This window comes from Ursus arctos, unplaced genomic scaffold (genome assembly GCF_023065955.2).
Source record: "Ursus arctos isolate Adak ecotype North America unplaced genomic scaffold, UrsArc2.0 scaffold_4, whole genome shotgun sequence".
Lineage (NCBI taxonomy): Eukaryota > Metazoa > Chordata > Mammalia > Carnivora > Ursidae > Ursus > Ursus arctos.
This window is the reverse complement of record NW_026623056.1, coordinates 43114137-43133348: the sequence shown is the minus strand read 5'-3', so window position 1 is coordinate 43133348 and position 19212 is coordinate 43114137. Positions and strand designations below refer to the sequence as shown.

The following is a 19212-nucleotide window of genomic DNA, read 5'->3' as shown; positions in this document are numbered from 1 at the left end:
ATAATGATAAAAATATGTTAGTGACTGACTCCAAAAAAGCAGTGAAGATTATATCAACTATAGGTTGGATATCTGTAACATCTTTTAAAACTACAATGTTAGGATTTGCCAATAACTAAAAAAGGTATATATTTGCACTATTTTTAATTTTGATAACTCTATTTTGTAGAACTAGTGTTTTTAATAGAGAGGCTTAACAAAAAAAATGTTTAATATCTACTTATAACTTGAAAAAACTGAAATAAAAATATGAAGATAATCATTAAGAAATTATATAACATAATTTGAAAAATCCACTGCCTAGCATCAAAGATATATGAAAATTACTTTTTACAAAGTAACAGAATGCCTTGAAAACCTAAGCTAACCTTAAATTTAATCCATACAGGAAAAATGTCACTAAGAATAGCTTGGAAAATCTTTTAATAAGCCAACTTTTATTGAGTTGTTAAAAAAAAAAAGTCATACAAGAAATATTTTAACCAAAAATATTGTTTTAAAATGAAAAAGTCAGACAAAATCATGCTATAACTAATACTCACCTATTATAAACACACAGTACTGAAGTAATATTAATATCACTGTAGGAATTACAATTAAACCAAGTCCGCAAGAATTCTTTGTGGAATATTCACCTGTTAATAAAAATAAAATTTTTATTATTCTACTCTACAGGAAGCTAAAGTACTTAAACTTACTAAATGTATTGGTCTCAATACTCCTCTTACAAACTTAAAAAGGTCTAAAAATATATTTCTCCCAAAACTTCACACAAAATGACTATTTTCAGATTAAGACCAAACTTATGACATATAAACGCCAACATCTAAGTCTCAATATGTCAAAACCTTGAATTGGCTTTGCCTTTTCAACTACCTTACAGAATTCTGGGGAGAAACTCTCGAGTCACCTCTTGCCATTCCCTTCACTTGCTGTGTTCAATCTGATGCAAAGTCAAAACAGTTGTCCTCTCAAGTAATCTTCTGAATTTATCTCCCTCCTCCCTGTATTCTAACTCCAGAGGCAAACAGAGCGGACAAATTTATGTTTCTAAACATTACATCTATACTGTATTCAGCTCGAAAACAACAATGGCTCTCTCCAGTCTACTGTGGGTCCCAGGCTATCTTTGCCATCTTTCTATGTGCCGCATACCCTTTCTTTCCACTCCCATTTCCATCCTCTGAACACAAGCAGTTTCAGACAGACTTCCCACGTTCATTCCCACTTCCGTGTCTTGGCAAATGAAGTTTGCCTCTGCAGTGGGTTGAATGATGGCCCTAAAAATATGTCCACCTCCAAATCCCCGGAATCTGTGAATATTAACTTATGTGGCAAAAGAGATTACGTCATATAGCAAAAGATGATTAAGTTAAGGATCCTGAAAGGAGTTGATCCTGGATTATCCAGGTGGGCCCTAAAAGCAATGACAAGTGTCTTTGTAAGAGGCAGAGGGAGATCTGACGAAGACACCATGGAGGCAGACACTGGAATTATGGTGCCACAAGCCAAGGAGTTGCAGACTGCCAGCAAACACCAGAAGCTAGAAGAGGCAAAGAATGGATTCTCCCCTAGAGCCTTGGGAGGGATTACGGCCCTGATGACATCTTTATTTCAGATTTATGAACTCCAGAACTGAGAAAATTTCTACTGTTTTAGGACACCCAATTTGTGGTTCTGTGTTACAGCAGCCCTAGGAAACTAACATCCTCCCCTCCCCACCCCCACCCCACTGAGCCCTCATCTCCATCAATCCGTGTTTCTTACCTGGGACGAAAAGAATGGCTCCGACAATGACAACTATAGTGAGCAATAGTCCACCAACCAATAAAAGAATGGTTTTCTCCTTCACGAGATTGGCTTTATATTTAATTGCTTAAAAAGAAAACAAAGAATGACATGAACCCAATCACAAAAAGTAAAGCCACTTCTGTAACTTATAAAGTGCAGGGACAAGCTGATAACTTACTATAACTGAATAATCTTTAAGGAACAACTCCTTCATATCATGGTAAGCCACCTCAAATCTTTTTCATAGTAAGTCAATGTCTAAATATTGTCACGGTAGAATAAATATGGATACTGAATTTATTCTCCTACACTTTACGGAATGAAGTTATATATATATCAGGCTTTCTCAAGGCATTATTAAAATTTTGGGCCAGATAACTCCTTGGGTGCGGGGGAGGAGGACTGTTCTGTGCATTATACAATGTTTAGTAGTATCCTGGCTTCTACTCACTATATGTCATTAACAGCCCCCCAGTGGTGTCAATCAAAAATGTCTCCAGACATTGTTAAATGTTCCCTGACCAGGAAAACCGCCTCAGGTTTACAACTGATATACATAACACTGATGAGAAATAACTGGCTATTTAGTAACATTGAGAAAAAGAGAACTTTATTTCATCTTATATAAAACTAGGAAAGCATTCGGAATTCTAGATTATTTTGTTTTGACAAAGCAGAATAAACACCGGACAAACCATACCCTCTTGATATCCTGATGGTAAAAAATGCATAATTTATTAAATTAAAATAATTTCTTGAAAATGAACCACAAATACTCAATAGCACTTATCATACATGTTACTGTTTTTGATGCTAGCTCTACTGTCAAGTATCTGATATCTTCCCTGAAAGAATATAAGCTTAAAAATATTACAGTTGCCCCTTAAACAATACAGGGGTTAGGGGCACTGACCTCCCCCCCACCTTGTGCAGCTAGAAATCTGAGTATAACTTTTGACTCCCCAAAACCTTCACTACTGATAGCCACTCTTGACCAGAAGCCTTACCAATAACATAAGGTCAAGTAACACATATTTTGTATATGTTATATATGTATTATATTCTGTATTCTTATAATAAAGTAAGCTAAAGAAAGGAAAATGTTATTAAGAAAATCATGAAGAAGGGAAAATACATTTATAGTATCGAACCATAAAAAAAAATCCACATATAAGTGTACCCACAGAATTTACACCCATGTTGTTCAAGGGTTAACTCTATTTCTTTTCCTACATATTCACCTTTTAGGTTTTGTTTTGGTTAATATTAAAATTAATTTTTCACCAAGAAAGTTGATAAAAGTAACCTAAAAGCAGACTGAGTAGCAGAGTGCATGATGAAATTCTGCTCTTTCATATACATGGTATTTTCCACACCATTAATCAAGGAGTGTCCTGAGGGGAAGACTTTTTAAATGTTGTATTTAGCATTTAACTTGTTTTCATTAAAATGACAAACAGGTCAAATATACTAAAAAGAATAAATAAACCCCTAACTGGCCATAACAAAATCTACGTATAAGTTATTAAAACCTAGGGTTCCATGATAACCTATGGTTAGGATGTTAAGGTATGATACAGGCACCTGAAGACTTTTTACATTTCTACCTATTTTAGGTTGCAATCATCCTTTAGATTGTAACCTCAACTTTATTCTCGTTAGGGGGAGAAGGCTAAGCAATAATCCGTCCCGAAGCTGAATAACCGAATCCACATTCATCAGAAAAGAGTGAGAATCAATCTGGCAAGTTCCCCAAGCTTTCATTTAATCCATCCAGCCTTGAAACTAATATGACTATGACTCAGTCATGTTCCTGACTTATTATAGGGCACAGATTTTCACATCTTCCCTATTTTCTAAGTTCAAACACTGTCTAGGATGAAATTCCAAGTATAGGTCACAAAAGGCACAAATACGGTTAAAAAAACCCCACAACTTTCTCCAGACATATGTCGGGTTTTCCATTTAGACCTATGCATACGGTTATCTAAATAGAATTTGAAAGTTCTACAAAGGGTTATAATCAGTGTTTCAAATGTACTTCACAATCAATCAAACATTTATGAGACTCTTCCAGGTTTAATTCAACACACAGAAGAGCTACAAAGATCAAGCAGCAAGAATTCACCTTAGAGTACAGAAGTTCATGCAAAAAGGCAGACATATCATTCTGAACAAAAATCAGATTGTGAACTTCATATAAAATTCTACCTTTTCAGACGCAGAAGGCTCTATGAGAAAAATAATGTCAACAATAGCCACAGAACCCACCAGCAAATGCTACTGACAGTGTTTTACCACAGAATGGCCTTTTCAAACCTTGGCATATAAATACACTCCATGTCGGAGGTAGCTGTTGTTCCTGTTAATTGGTTCAACTACTTCTTCTCAAGGCTACTAGCCTTCCTCTTCCTTAAATTAAGCAGCCATTTCTAACAAATATATTAGTGGGGTCTAACTTATGCAACCACAGGCAATGAAAGAGTATCTCCATGTTTCTTTAGTGAACCTTTAAAAAGAACCTCTTCTGACTCATTTTCTTGCTTATGATGGTGCCCATGCAGGTCCCACAGTAGGTGTGGAGAAAATATCTTGTTGCTAACTCAGCTGTCAATTTTTTCAGGAATGGGTCAGGAATCTGATATAGATGCCAGAGAACTCAATAATCTCAAGGGTCCGAAATTGGTAATTTTTTCTAGTCCTTTATTAAATAGACTTACTCTTATTTATCAAACCTATCGAAATTTTAAATGTAATAAATAAATTCAAGTAATTTCCTAAACACTTAGTATTAAGATAAAGATTATATAACATGCCCTTAACTGCAGGGTCTTATCAAACTCCCTCACTGTTTGGCAAGACAATCAATGTAATTTTAAAAATCAGTATGCTTTGGGGTGCCTGGATGCCTCCATCCGTGAAGCGTCGACTCTCAATTTCAGCTCAGGTCATGACCTCAGGGTCGTGAGATCAAGCCTGGCGTCAAGCTCCATGCTCAGTGTAGAGTCTGCTTAAGATTCTCTCCCTCTCCTTCTGCCCCCACCGCCTGCTCGCACACACTCACTCTAAAAAGAATTTTTAAATAAATAAATAATATTAATTAATTAATTAAAACTCAGCATGCCTTAAAAGATTCTCCTCAGCCCCCCCCAAAAAAATTCTCCTCAGCTAAAAGTACTGAAATCAATATGCAAATAAAATATGAGCAATAACACTATTTACACTTTTTTAAGACTTTATTTTTTTAGTGTAGTTTTAGGTTTATGACAAAACTGAGAGGAAGGTAAGGTACAGAGAATTTGATATATCCCCTATCCCCACACATACATAGCTTCCCCATTATCACCATCACTCACCAGAACGGTACATTTCTACCAAGGATGAGCCTACACTGACACATCATGATCAGCCAAAGTCCCTAGTTTACCTTCGCGTTTGCCCTTTGTGTTGTATGCTCTTCGGTTTGGATAAATGTATCATGACAGCCATCCATCATCGTGATATCATAGAGTATTTTCACTGCCCTAAAACTCCTCTGGGCTCTGCCTGTGCATCTCTCCTCCACTCCACCCACAGTGGTTGCCCGTGGCGACCACTGATATGGTATTGTCCCCACAGGTTTGCCTTTTCCAGAATGTCCTATAGTTGGAATCATACAGTACGTAGCCTTTTCAGATTGACTTCTTTCACTTAGTAATATGTATTTAAGTCTCCTCCCTGCCTTTTCATGGCTTGACAGCTCATTTCTTCTTATTGCTCAATAACAGTCCATTGCATGGATGTCCCCCAGTTTATTTATCCATTCACCTACTGCAGAACAGTAAAGCTGCTGTAAGTGTCTGTGTGCAGGTTTCTGTACAGACATGAGTTTTCAACTCCATCTGGATAAATACCAAGGAGCACAAAGCCACGTCATACGGAAAGGACAAGTTTAGTTTTGTAAGAAACTGCCAAACTGTCTTCCAAAAAGCAGCTGTGCCATTCTGCATTCCCACCAGCGATGAACGAGAGTTCCTGCTGCTCCGCAGCCTCACCGGCATTTGGTGGTGTCAGTATGTGTATTTTTAACACAAACTCACAACTCTAATGCTGCCACAAAGGAGTACCAAATATATGGGAAAACTATCACATTTCTGACAACAAATTAGGAATTCTAAAATTTTCCCTTTTTACACCTTCTATAAAATAATTAAATATAGCAAGCTACTTCTCAGAAATGAGCTAGACTGATTAATTCATTTGTTTCAGAAATATCTGCTATGCACCCACAATGTAGCAGGCCCTTTTATTAGCCCAAATCATACCAACTAAATCAAGGTACAAGTAGAAGATTATGCAACAATAGTTGATTATGCCCTACTATGTGATAATTGCTATTCTAAATACTGGCATTGAATAAAATAGCCAAATCCAAATACTTCTGCCTCAAGGCTCTTACATTCATATATGTGTGTGTGTGTGTGTGTGTGTGTGTGTGTGTGTGTGTGTGTGTGTTGGGAAGGAGCAGGAGTGAGGATGGAATGTTACTCCCTTATCTTCTTTCACAATTTAATAAATAAAAGGTATGGGTCTAATCTAGCCTAAATCTAGCCTATTTAATCTTTTTGAATTCATGGGAGTAAAAAATGACATATCCCTCTAGTCACCTGAAGCAACAGCTAATGTTATAAACAGATACTCCAGTTAAGTTTTCTTGTCTCCTTGTAACTGATATAAAGGACATATAAGACAAAATGTAGGTTGTGGATGATAAAATCTAGTGAAATTACCAGATCAACCTGGAGATCAAATAAAATCTACCACCTTAGTTTTCATGATACTCCAAAATTGGGACTCAATATGCCCATACAGGTCCACACAGACCTCAGTCTATCTAACCAACAAAACCCAAAAATCTATGAATTCAGTATCTGCTTAAAAACATGACACTTAGATGGTCCCTTACTGAGTGATTAGTGAGTTAGTGGTCAGATAAAAAGGCTAACCGGTGAAGGGTAATGCACACCAGATTAAGAATAAATCATAAAGGGAGACATGTTTGATTTCATTATTACAGTGCTATTTTCTGACATTCTAGGAGAGTAATTGTAGGATCTCTTTGGTATCTGTTAAGTTGCAAATCAATATTGTCTTTGAATCAGGAAAAAGCATATCTGATCACTTTTAAAGTGAAATTACAATTTCAAAATTTTTAATTTAATTTTAAACAATTTTAAATTTTAAATGAAATTAAATTTAAATTACTATTTTATAAATATTTAACACACTCATTAAAAAAAAACAGTGAAGGCTTTGTGAATCTGGTGCTGGAGAAAAAGGAACATTAATGCCAATTATAAACTGATTACTTGCCTTTTGGCAAGTAAAAGAATCTTATAATAAACTCCATACATTACCTAACTGGCTTTGATGAAACAATTTTGTAAACATGAATACTGACACATGCATGGTCTATAGGACCCAGAAATGAAAAAGCCCAGGCAGGCACTGTGCAGTAAGTACTCTGAATTCAGAAGATGAAAGAAGATGATGTGCAACATGCTAACTTCCTTTTCCTGGTTCCAAATGTTCCCTGGTCTTGTGGATGGTGCCATAACTTCAGAATGTATGCAGGAAATTGGATGTTTGCATTTGGAAGGGGTCGAAGGAATAACAACTGCATTTCTACAAGAACATACTGCCGAGCTCTAGTTTTGTTCAGTTCCTCCTACAATAACACCAGGGCATAAAAACATTTAATAACAGAACTGTTGATAATTACATGGCGAGGACCAAGGGAAAGCATGAGAAGTTCAAGATTATTGAACAGAATTCAGAGTAAACTTAATAACAAAGTCCTATTAATAGAATCCATCAACCAGGTCACAGAATGATTCTTTGTAGTATTATTTATTGTGATGATATTTTACCTTCCTGGATAGAACTTTCCTAGTGCAAGTTAGTTTATGTCTTCACTTCTTCGGAATGATTTTTCTAATCTATAAAGAAATTCCCTGTCCCATTACATTCTTTTTATGTGTGTGCATGGTCTAATTACTTTCAGTATTTATAAGCTAGTCCTAAAAACTGGATTCAAGGACTTAGTAGGATCTCAAAGCTGTTGTGAGGATTTTTTCCCTTGAATTTCCCAACAATGATTTCCACATGAACATATAACCAAATGCCTCTGAACAGTAACCAAAATCTTTATGGAATAACCATGAGCAAGGATTAGAAAAGTTAGAAAATGACATGAAGGATGCCTAGAAAGCATGGATTTGAAATAAATTACAGCAGTCCTCGCTTGGTCCACTTCCAGTATTCATGAATTTCAGTTACCATGGTTTAAATAACACAAATGCCCCCAAATCACAGTACAAATTTCAGCTACCACAATATATTAACTGGGTACTTGCATGAAATGCAAACTTCACTGCTATCTCCTCAGTCCACAAATCACCCTGTTAATATCAGATGTGTATCATGGTCAGTGACCAATCATGTCACTTCTTTCAAAGACTGCCGGTGACTACTCACTGAACATGTGTTACTCAGTTCACGCACAGAGAGCAGAGAATGTGTTGTGTAACTTCCTTGTCTCCCAGTAACAAATCAATGTGATATTTTATGATGGATTATCAAAGGAGGAAACAGGGCAGCAAAGATGAAAAAATAAGGAAATATAAAGTAATAGTGTTGGAAGAGAGATTCAAATACAATGTAAATGACATCACAAAACAGCTGACTGTGGGAATGTCAACACTGCTGCCATTCAAGAGACTAGATATACAGTCAGAGAAACTCAGTAAAAGTGAACTTACTGGCATAAATGAGGACAGTGAGTAGGTTGTGACAAAAGGAATGCAGATGTCCCAGAAGTGGTGACTCTGGCAAAAAACTTCACATAAAAGAAATTCTTGGAGATATTGTATAACACTATAAATGCAAAGGATGAAATGTTGGAAGCTGATCCAAACCTAAAAAGGAGTATGACAATTCACTGAGGCATAAAAAAAGATGCCTGCTCTGTATTCAAAGTTATGTAACAAGGAGGCGGCAAGCACCGTTCAACTACTCTTACTGGAACACTTTAATTCTCAGTGTTTCTGATGTTTCAATTTAGCATGTACTAAATAGTTTTACTTTTTTCCCCCATTTCCTAATAGTGTTATTACTGACAGTAAGAGGGTTTTTAATGTTTTGACCAAAATTTTAAAGGTCATGGAGCAATAGTAATTTTTTTGCATTTATTTTAGATTGCTTTGCAGAGTTTCAGCTTATTTGGTCCTGTTTATGGTCTCACAGTTTTGTGTAAAGACAAGTTCAAAGAAAGGAAAAGTAAAATAGATATGCGTGACTCAAAGAATTTTAGAATGTTGAAGTCCCTGGTATGGAACTGAACCTTAACCCTATAGAAACTACAGATCCTGGAGGGCAATACTTGAAATCACTTATCAAATATCTTAATGACAGAAATTACCAGGTGTACTACCAAAGACTGAGGAAGAAGAACCCTGGAAATCAGCCAATAACTTGATTGTCATCAACACTGGAAACTGTGAGTTGGTACAGTTTTCAGAACAGAAAGAATGTGCCCAAAATGTAATACTACTAGAGATTTATGACTTTGGTTAACACTCAGTTTTTGATTCTAGTGATCTCTGAGCTGTTTGCTAAGCATTAGGATTCTGCTTAAAAGTCTGTAAGTTAAAGATAAAGGCAAAGATGTTTAGGAACATTTCCCTGTAAGAAACCTTTCTCTTCAAAACATGGTCTAGGGCTCACCAAGTCCTGGCTTGGCTTCAGGAGTTGAAAAGTCTTCTGAGGCTTCTTCCTCAGTAGGAGCAATGGCATCCTAAGATAGAGTGCAAGATAAATTTCTGGTAGAAAGTAACTCTTTCACCTAAAAATGAAGGCATAACCTGTTCTTTACTATACGTTTAGCCTATGGAAAGTCCAAGTTGAATCTTGGACCACTAGAAGACTGACATACCGGAGTAGAAAAACCACCGAGGGAAACCTCCTATGGTCAAATACAGACCATAAATGGTAACTTGAAACAGTGAAGGACAACTAGAAATCCAGGAAGTGAAAATCATAGGTCTGAGTTACTATTAATAACTCTGGCTATACGATACTACGCCTTACCACATAACCTAATGGCAAGTGGAAAACAGAGGGGCTCTCCTGTTTGGTGGAATCCCCAGGCCATAAACAGGAGGCCTCTTAGAAAGGATACCCCAAATAAGGTAGACTTAGATCCATGACTATCCCCAAAATGGGACAGAAGGCACAGAACATACACACTCACATGTTTCCTCAACTGAAACGTGAGTGTTACAAAGCCAGGGGCAATATGCACTTCACTTTCATATCTCGAACCAATGAGCCCATGCCTAACAATCACTAGGCACCCTGTCAACAGATACTTGTTGAATAAATTAAACAAAGTAGGTCTACATTCTGCTCTGTCAGTAAGTTTCATCTACTGAGTATGTATACCCAGATATAGGTTCCCTCTTCGTGGAAAAAAAAGGTCTCAAAATAAGTTCAAGACAGGGAGGTAGCACAGTGTAGTGGTAAAGAGCACTGGTTCAAATCCCAGTAGTACCAGAGAAGAGCTGGGGTGCTGTGGCAAATGGCCTAACCTACCTACACCTCAGGTTTTTAATCTATAAAATAGGGATAACGATGGCACCTACCCCCACTGAGTTCCTGCGAGCTGACTGCAGAGGTCAGTGCTTTCCAGCATCTATCATACAGAGCAAGGGTTCCACAAATATGTAGGTACTCTTATCATAAACACCTTTCAATGGGAGTCCAGGCTGCGTGAATCAAGTACATAGGCCCTCCTCCACACCACCCCCCACATTTACTTGTTCTAAGGAGAGCCTAAATAAAAAATTGCCATCAAAATATTTTTTTAGCTTCATAAGCATGTTCTTTAAAATATGATCAGTGGAATAAATATTTAAAAAGAGCATTCAACCTAACACAAACTGAAAATTAAAATAAGATTTTTCACCCATCAAATTATTAGCAAAGATTTTAGAACTATGCCAGGATTATGAGGTGAAAAACAGATATTCTCATCTGCAGTAACTGATACAAAATTTCAAGAAAACACTTTGGCAGTATGTATCAAGAGCCTGAAAATATCTCTGCCATTTCCAGTCTTACATATCTTTAGCAGAATTATTTCCATAGTATCAAAAAAAATTGGAAACATCCTTAATATCCATCAAGATGAGAGTTAAATAAATTAGAGTACAACCATAAAAGTAGAGCACAGACAGCTATAAAAAGATTTCTGAAAACAAGGGGGGAAATCAGGATATAAGTATATAAGTTATATGAGTCCATTTACGGTTTTCTTTTTTAAAGAACATAACAAAAATGCATAGAAAAAAAAATGAAAGGGAAGGAGAAAACTCACTAGACTACACCAATAATTTATTTCTAGGTTGGGGGACTTCAGATTTTTGTTTTTGCTCTATAATTTCCTATACTGCATAAGGGTTTCTAAAGTGATATTTATTATTTTTTAAGTCAGAAAAATTGTAAAGCTTATTTTGTAAAAATATGGCTGATAGTGAACAGACTGACTCCTGGTTCAGTCAGTAAAAATACTGTCACTATGATAATGCCACGATCAGCAAACTTCAATCAAAATGCAACAAATCACATTACTGTGAAATAATTTCATAATCTTAAAAAAAGGCTATTCTCTACCTCTACATGGGCTTATGGCCTGGGTCTGCCAATAAAGATAAATGCTTTCCCTAACATCAGGAAAGACTGAATAGGTCTTGATGCTCTATCAGTCTTTTTCATGATATAAAAGACTTACCAAAATTCTAAGAAAATTTCCACAAGAAGTCTAGACACTTTTTTAAAAATAAAAGTTGTGAAATATCTTGACAGTTGTCACTGTTAGCCCTTTCTTCCCTTTCTTTGCTTTTAGACAAAAGTTGAGAACAGCTCGGAAATCACAAAACATTTTACAGAGTGCCATACATTGAGAAGAGCCCACAGAATATATAATCAGTCATCTCTCTTCCATTTTCATCACTTTAGATTTCTGAGTAAAAGTAAAATTCATGAAATATACAATAGGCCAATCCACTACAACATTTTACTAGCTTTCACTTTTTTAAAGGTTGCAGAATGAAATAAATGAGATCAGCATTACTCATACCTTGCCTTGTATAACTGCTAACTGGCCTTCAATGACCGTTTCATTGCATGATAGGGAGATGAGGAATAAATCTTACATGTTAGAAGTTTAAATGTTTAGACTTCAACAATTTAGTAAATTTCTTTTACCAAACCGGTAGAGAAATATGGTTGAGTCTAAGTATCAACCAGAATCCATACTACCTTTTTACCTAGTAGTGACAATTCCCCATTGTTGACACTAAGTCTGAAACAGCATCAAGATTTACCCTGAGAAGTTTGGTCACATGATTATTACAGCAAAACATGATCAAAAGCCACAATTCACCCATGGCTATTTCCTTAGAGGCTGCAGAATCATAGTAAGGATGCCAAAACATGGTTCAAATGGGGCTTTTCCTAGGATGAACACATGTACACAGACAAGTGCAAAGTAGGAAAATAAAGAGAGGCAGTCTTAATGCTCAAAAGTACAATATCCTACCCTAACACTAATGTAGGGCTGTGACCATCTCTTTGCCAAAACAACGTGTGTAAAGGCTCTGAAAACACTATACTCTATATGAGAGTTTAAGGTATTGTTATTATTAGGATTCCCACTATTCATTCTTAGGAATTTTTAAAAAACCTTAAGAACTAAAAGTGAACTGCAGCAAAGTGTTCGGGAAAATATACACTTCAAGAAGAATATTGAGACTGTATATTATTATTTATCACATTATCACATTTCCTAATACAACTAAGATAGACTATCTCACTAATATTACCTCTCAGAAATAATATTTTCATCATTAAAACATAAATGAAAAATAGAAATAAATACTTACTCACAATACCAAATTGTCCCCAAGACAGAAGTACAGCCAAAATTGGGAAAATGACAATGAGGATATTTTCATTTGGAGAAAACCATGAAACTGGGAAGAAAGCAGAAATCACAATTAATATTTACTATAATCATGTTAATTCCTGCCACTAAATAGTCAACAATATATTTTTACTGTGAAGATAGAAAATAAAAATAACTTATTAAAGCTGTGGCCTTAAAATAATTACAAATTACACAAACAGTTTACTTATATAGGGAATTTTATTTATGAAACAAGAAGTGAGCTTAAGTGTTTTTTCCCTATTTTCCCTAACCTATGATTTAAGAAAGGAGACAATATGGCCCAAGAGCCGAGAATAGGGCTCTGCAGCCATGATGCCTGTCTTGAAACCTAACTCTATATTATAAGCTTTATGAGTATGGACAAAGTCTTAACACCTCTCTGTTCTTTAGTTATCTCAACTGTCAAACCAGTACAACATAGTACCTATGCCTTGAAGGGCTGTTGCAACTATTAACAAAGCTACTATGTGAAAAGGGCTTAAAACGGGGGTGCCTGGGTGGCTCAGGCTGTTAAGCATCTGCCTTCTGCTCAGGGTGATCTCAGGGTCCTGGAATTGAGCCCCACATCGGCCTCCCTGCTTAGCGGGGAGTCTGCTTTTCCCTCTCCCTCTGCCCCTCCCCCCCATTTGTGCTTTCCCTCTCTCTCTTAAATAAATAAACAAAATCTTAAAAAAAAAAAAAAAAAAAGAAAAGGACTTAAAACAAAGCTTGGCTATGTACCAAATACTCAGTCAACCCTCCTTACGATGATTATAAAATTAGGTATTAAGGAAATTTCTGTTAAGTAGGTCACATGTTACCTAAACAGTGAAAACAGAGCCACACAGTCTATGTGAAGGAAACTGAAACAAAAAGACTTCTAATAATTTGACAACTTTTAAAACATTAAGTTTCATTTCATCTTAACACTTAAGACACTGATTTTATCTATGAAATTTCTTCTTTAATAATAAAGCCAAATAAATGCACCAAAGACATTTCAAAGTTTGCCTGTACATGGGGGATCTGCTCTTTGAAGAACATTCCTAAACACTGCCCAAAGCAAGCACTGGTGTTCCTCTGAAATCTACGCTATTCATTCAAATCCTCCCCGGCCCTGCCATTCCATATCGGCATGTGAAGAACCTTGCAGGCTTTCATACCATAAGAATACATTTCTTGTATGAACCTTCTGTTAAAACCTAGTAAATGTTCGCAATAACATAACAACAGAATATAACAACATTATAAATTCTGTCTTAGAGATATTAGATTTCAGAATCTAGCATTTCACCCCGTACATAGCAGAGACTCAATAGATTTGCTGTTGAAGGTTCTAATAGTCAAGAGATAGTTCGGTGAGTGAATGGAAGACTATGTTTCATTTTTTGCAGATCTCTACCAAGAGACACATTTTTCAGATACTCTGAATCAATACCTTAATTTCCAATTTCCAACTGTTTTACTATTTTCATACACCAAAGAAAACCTATTTTAATTTGGCCTAAAATCTACCAGGAAAAAATTTTGTAAATTATGCTTAGGTTTTCACATCTAATGCCCAAAGGATCTGATAAAAGCTCTATGATCTAATGACTACTCCTAATCAATTTATTTTCCCTATCCATTTTCTCTATTATTTTGAGTTGTCTATATTAACTCCTCAAATTCTCACAATTATTGTATGAGGAATTATTAACCCCTTCTTAATGCTGAGGAAACTGAGGCACAGGGAACCAAGGATCTTTATTTTTCTATTGTGTTCAATTAGCCAGCATACAGTACACATCATTAGCTTTTGATGTAGTGTGCAACGATTCATTAGTTGCATGTAACACCCAGTGCTCATTACAACATGTGCCCTCCTTAATACCCATCACCCGGTTACCCCCTCCCCCCTCCCTATGGATAAACGGCTGGTATCCAAGATCTATAATGAACCAAGGATCTTAAGTATCTGAAGTTTTCATGTCCCAATGGACTTCTGATACCCCTCCACCTACTTCACTAAACCTCCCCTCTCGGGTTTCCCCATTTTGGTAGGGCTGACTCTTCCAATTACTCAGACCAAAAACCTTACAGTCATCCTCAACTCCTTGGTTTTTCTCACACCCCACACCCAGTCCCACAGCAAATCTTACGGGCTCTACATTCAAAATACAGCCAGTATCTGATCAACATAATCAGTATGTGTTTAAGACGAGCTGACAATGAAATGTCCTTTCACTGACCTCCCTCCCTATGCAACAAAACAATCTCAGGATATATTGATAGAAACCTATTAATACGAGGTGTGTCTGACCACAGTCTGACCACCATTTTTCAAGTCATGAATATTTACTGAAATCACACCATGGATAGGGTATTCTAGACATTTAAGGTCTGACAGTGAACATGGCAGGTGGGGCCATGCTCGAGGAAGGGGAGGAATTGAAGATCAGAGTTTTGTGGGTAGTAAGGAGAGGTCTCTGGGGTGAGGAACTGGATCCGAGCCACATGAAGACAGGGAAGAAGAGACACCGAAGGAACAGCAAGTTCAAGCAAGTAAATGGTGGCTAGAATTTAGTGATATAAGAGGAGATGGGGCAAGATAATGTTGGGTCTCAACAGCTTGTTATGAGAGTTTGGATTTTATTGTAAGAGCAATGCTAAGTGACTGGAAAACTTCAAACAGGGGAGAAAAACGACTATGATTCATTTAAAATCTTTGCCAGCCATGTGGAGAATGGATTACAGAGCGGGATCAATCAGAAAGTTGCTGCAGCAATTGGGTAGTGGCAGGAAGGTAAGGTGTGACCCGCAAACACGGTCTTGAGTACATTTTCACTCATCGCATTTAAAGACATAACAGGAAATTGTTCCAAAAGAAGGTGACTAGAATGGGGATCCTGAAACCATTAGCAATGGCTGGAAGAACTGGGGATTTCAAACTTACAGAAGAATAAGCTTGGGAGGGAAATACCATAGCCCTCCTCATAAAGAGAAATTACAGGACTGCAAATTCTAGCCTGACTTAAGTTAGAACTGGAACTGCCTACTAGTAGACTGAGATCCTTTGGGAAGTAAGAGAGTTTCCTCACGTCAAGTGTTCAGGTAAGAAGTCTGAATGATAACTTCCTGGGGCGTGATAGAAGTAATTCGTGAATTAGACAGTGAGAGACTAAATGACTACTGGAGGACTCCAAGCCTCTCTGCGGAAATAAGCAGTGTAAGAGACACTGCAGTGACATACAGAAGGCGGGATTATACAACAAAAAACACCATTGTCTAAGTGATTCTTAACTGAAACTTATCAGAAGGTTTATTCAAACTTCACACAGGCTCACCTCTCAGCCCCCACCCCAAGATTTTAATATGTTCTCCATAGTAAGTGTGTGTGTGTATGTGTGTGAGCACACGCACACGCATGGAGGGGGTGCTCCATCATTCTCTCAGTTCAAACTCACTGCTGCACACCTCTGCCATAACTTATCTCTTCTCACTGACATGAATGTGTTACCTCTCTAATTGGTTAAGGTGGAGAGTGTGAGGATCACTGAATTGGACGTTCAAGAACCAAATGAGGTGCTGGGGGGGAAAAGCCAATGTTTCATATAAAACCACTTATATGCCCATTAAGCTATTGATTTGTTTTGATACTACTGTCAGATGACTTTAACTCTTGTTCCTCAATGGGAGAAAAGAGATAAGATACTTCTCAAAGGTCCTTCTCAATTTTGAATGTCTATGGCACTAAGAAAATAAGCTTAAAATGGACTAAGAACAATATCAGATATTTTTCCACTTTAGGATTAAGAAAGCTAATCCAAAAGCAATGTTATTCCATTCAAGCTATGGCTGACAACTCTGCCCATTACTCTTCCCCAATTCCTGTTCAGACAGTGTGGCTCTCAGGAAGATGAACTCATTAGTAGAAAAGCAAAGAAATGATATTAAGAGAGTATGGTCTATGAATGAGTGTTTAAATTTTTCTTCCCAGCCTAAGTGTTATAAAAACCCAGTACTTCATTTCCCTTATCACTGTGTACAAAATGGGATAACTGGAAAAAGTGGAAAGATCACTTTAATCAATGTAAGTATGCCTTTCTTTCAAATATATACACGGTAAACCTTCACAAACAACAGTTTCCGCAAAAGAAGATCAGGATAAAATTTACAACATTAAAACTCAAGCCAAGTTTTTATTTGATGTTTCAGGATTGTGATGACTTTTTTGATGTGTCGACTTGGCTAGGCTACAGCCCCCCGTTTCTTACGTAACCCAGAATTCTAAGGTGGCCAAATCCTACTCCCTACAATCAGCCTTTTGTAATTCCCTCTCCCCTGAAGAAGGGATGGGACAGTGAATATGATGGATTTCATTCCCATGATTATGTTGTGTCATATGTGAAAAGGGATTTTGGTGATGTGAGTAAGGTGCCCAACCTGTTGGCTTCACTAAAGAGCAATTGCCTTTGGGAGAGAGGGGGCTGGTCTAATCAAATGAGCCCTTAAAAGGGCCTGTGCTCTTCCTGTAGAAGATTCAGTATGTGAGAGGGATTCTACAGGAGGAAGGATCTTCTTTGCTGGCTTTACACGTGGAAGAGGCCATGTGGCAAAGAATGAGGCAACCTCAGGGAAGAGAAGCCCCTAGTGGACATACAGCAAAGAAACAGGGACTTCCATCCTACAATCACAAGGAACTGAATTCTACCACAATCATGTAAGCTTGGAACAGGATCCAGAACTCCACGTGAGAACACAGCCTGGCCAACACCTTGATTTTAGCCTCGTTAAGACTTTGTGTGGAGAACCTAGTTACACCATGACCAGAACTGTGGCCTACAAAATGTGAGCTAATAAACGGGTGCTGTTTTAAGCCACTACATTTGTTATTTGTTACACCACACTAGAGAACTACTTCAAGGATCTTGCAATGCCCTCATGCCAACCTCATGAGCATAATATAGATCATGCCGAGAATGACGGAAATGGCAACTCTACTGAATTTGAACTTACCTTTTTAAAACAAAACCTTAATAACTTACTTGGAGAAATGTAAAATTTTAAGTCTCTAAGTTTTTGTATTATTAATAATATCAATATAGATATTAATAACTGTTATAACTTATTTACATTTAGTATTTGGTTATTTACAAGGTGTTTTCAAAGAAACCATATAAGCATGGTTGTAAAAATCTTGGGTTTTGAAGACAGACAGATCTAGGTTAAAATCCTGGCTGTGACTCAATTCTTGAACAAGCAGTTTAAATCTCACCTGTTTCCTCATTTGTTAAATGGTAAAACCTATGTCTATCTCCTAGAGCTCTTGAGAAGATCACAGGACACAATATACATGAAGTATCTTGTATGTGCTCAAATAAATGTCAGGTTATTTTACTGTTCTTATTTATACTGCTATCATTTCCTTGAAAGCAGGGATCATGTCTTAGTCATCACTGACTCCATAGTGTCTAGCACAGTGCCTGGCACATAGTAGGTACTCAATAAATCTTTTTAAGAAAGAGAGATATTAACTTATATACATTTCAGTTGCGTCATGGAGATGGTATAACCATTTTAGAGACAAAACTGAGGACCACATAGGCTGAGTTCCTCAAACAAGTTTTCTTAAACTAGAAAATGGTGAAGTATAGAAAAAGCTTTCTAAATTCAAGTCCTGTGCTCCCTCCATGGTACGATACTATACACAGACATCAGAGGTATATAAAACTCTAATTCGCATATACTGCTTCCACATATTCAGTCCTAGTGCTCAAAAAAAAGAACACAAATGGTCACCATTACTCCACATTCCACTAAGTAGAATTCTCTATTAAGTAATTTCTATTCCTCCTTTATGCCTACATTTGCAAAAAAAAAAAAAGCACAACATAGTACAAATGGTTTCTACTGCCTAACTCCCTAAAGTCCACAAGATGGGTAAGTACCCCTACTACAGTAACTTTGTATTCCACAGTAAGAGTCCTGCCCCAAATTAACATTTTTGAGCAGAGGGGGTTTATTTCTTTCTCCAGTCAAAAATGGGTGTAAAACAGAGACAACACCAGATGCTGGCAAGGAAGTGGGGAAACTAGATCACTCATATGCTGCTGAAAAGAATGTAAAATGAAAAAACCACTTTGGAAAACAGTCTGGCAGTTTCTTTAAAAACTAAGTGTATACTTACGTATAACCCAGTAATCGTACTTCTGGGCATTTATCCAGAGAAATGAAGACGACTATGTCCACATAGAAACCTGTACACGATTGTTCATAGCGGCTTCATTTGTAATAGCCAAAGCTGGAAACAACCAAAATGTCCTACAATAGGTGAACGGTTAAACAAGCTGTGATATACCCATACCATGGACTACTACTACTCAGCCAAAAGACAGAGAGAGACAGAGACATAG

The 19212-nt window shown here is 36.9% G+C and overlaps 1 protein-coding gene across 5 annotated transcripts in view; it reads right to left on the bottom strand.

Moving 5' to 3' along the window:
* CD47 (CD47 molecule) overlaps positions 1-19212 on the bottom strand; it is a 49138-nt gene that overhangs the window by 14934 nt on the left and 14992 nt on the right. For all 5 annotated transcript variants that reach the window (XM_026492840.4, XM_026492839.4, XM_057306853.1 and 2 more), the window contains exons 3-5: positions 12774-12863; positions 1768-1875; positions 543-635 (exon numbers count right to left, since the gene is read on the bottom strand). In XM_026492840.4, the coding sequence (XP_026348625.2) occupies positions 543-635; positions 1768-1875; positions 12774-12863 (291 nt within the window). The remainder of the gene's footprint in view (positions 1-542; positions 636-1767; positions 1876-12773; positions 12864-19212) is intronic.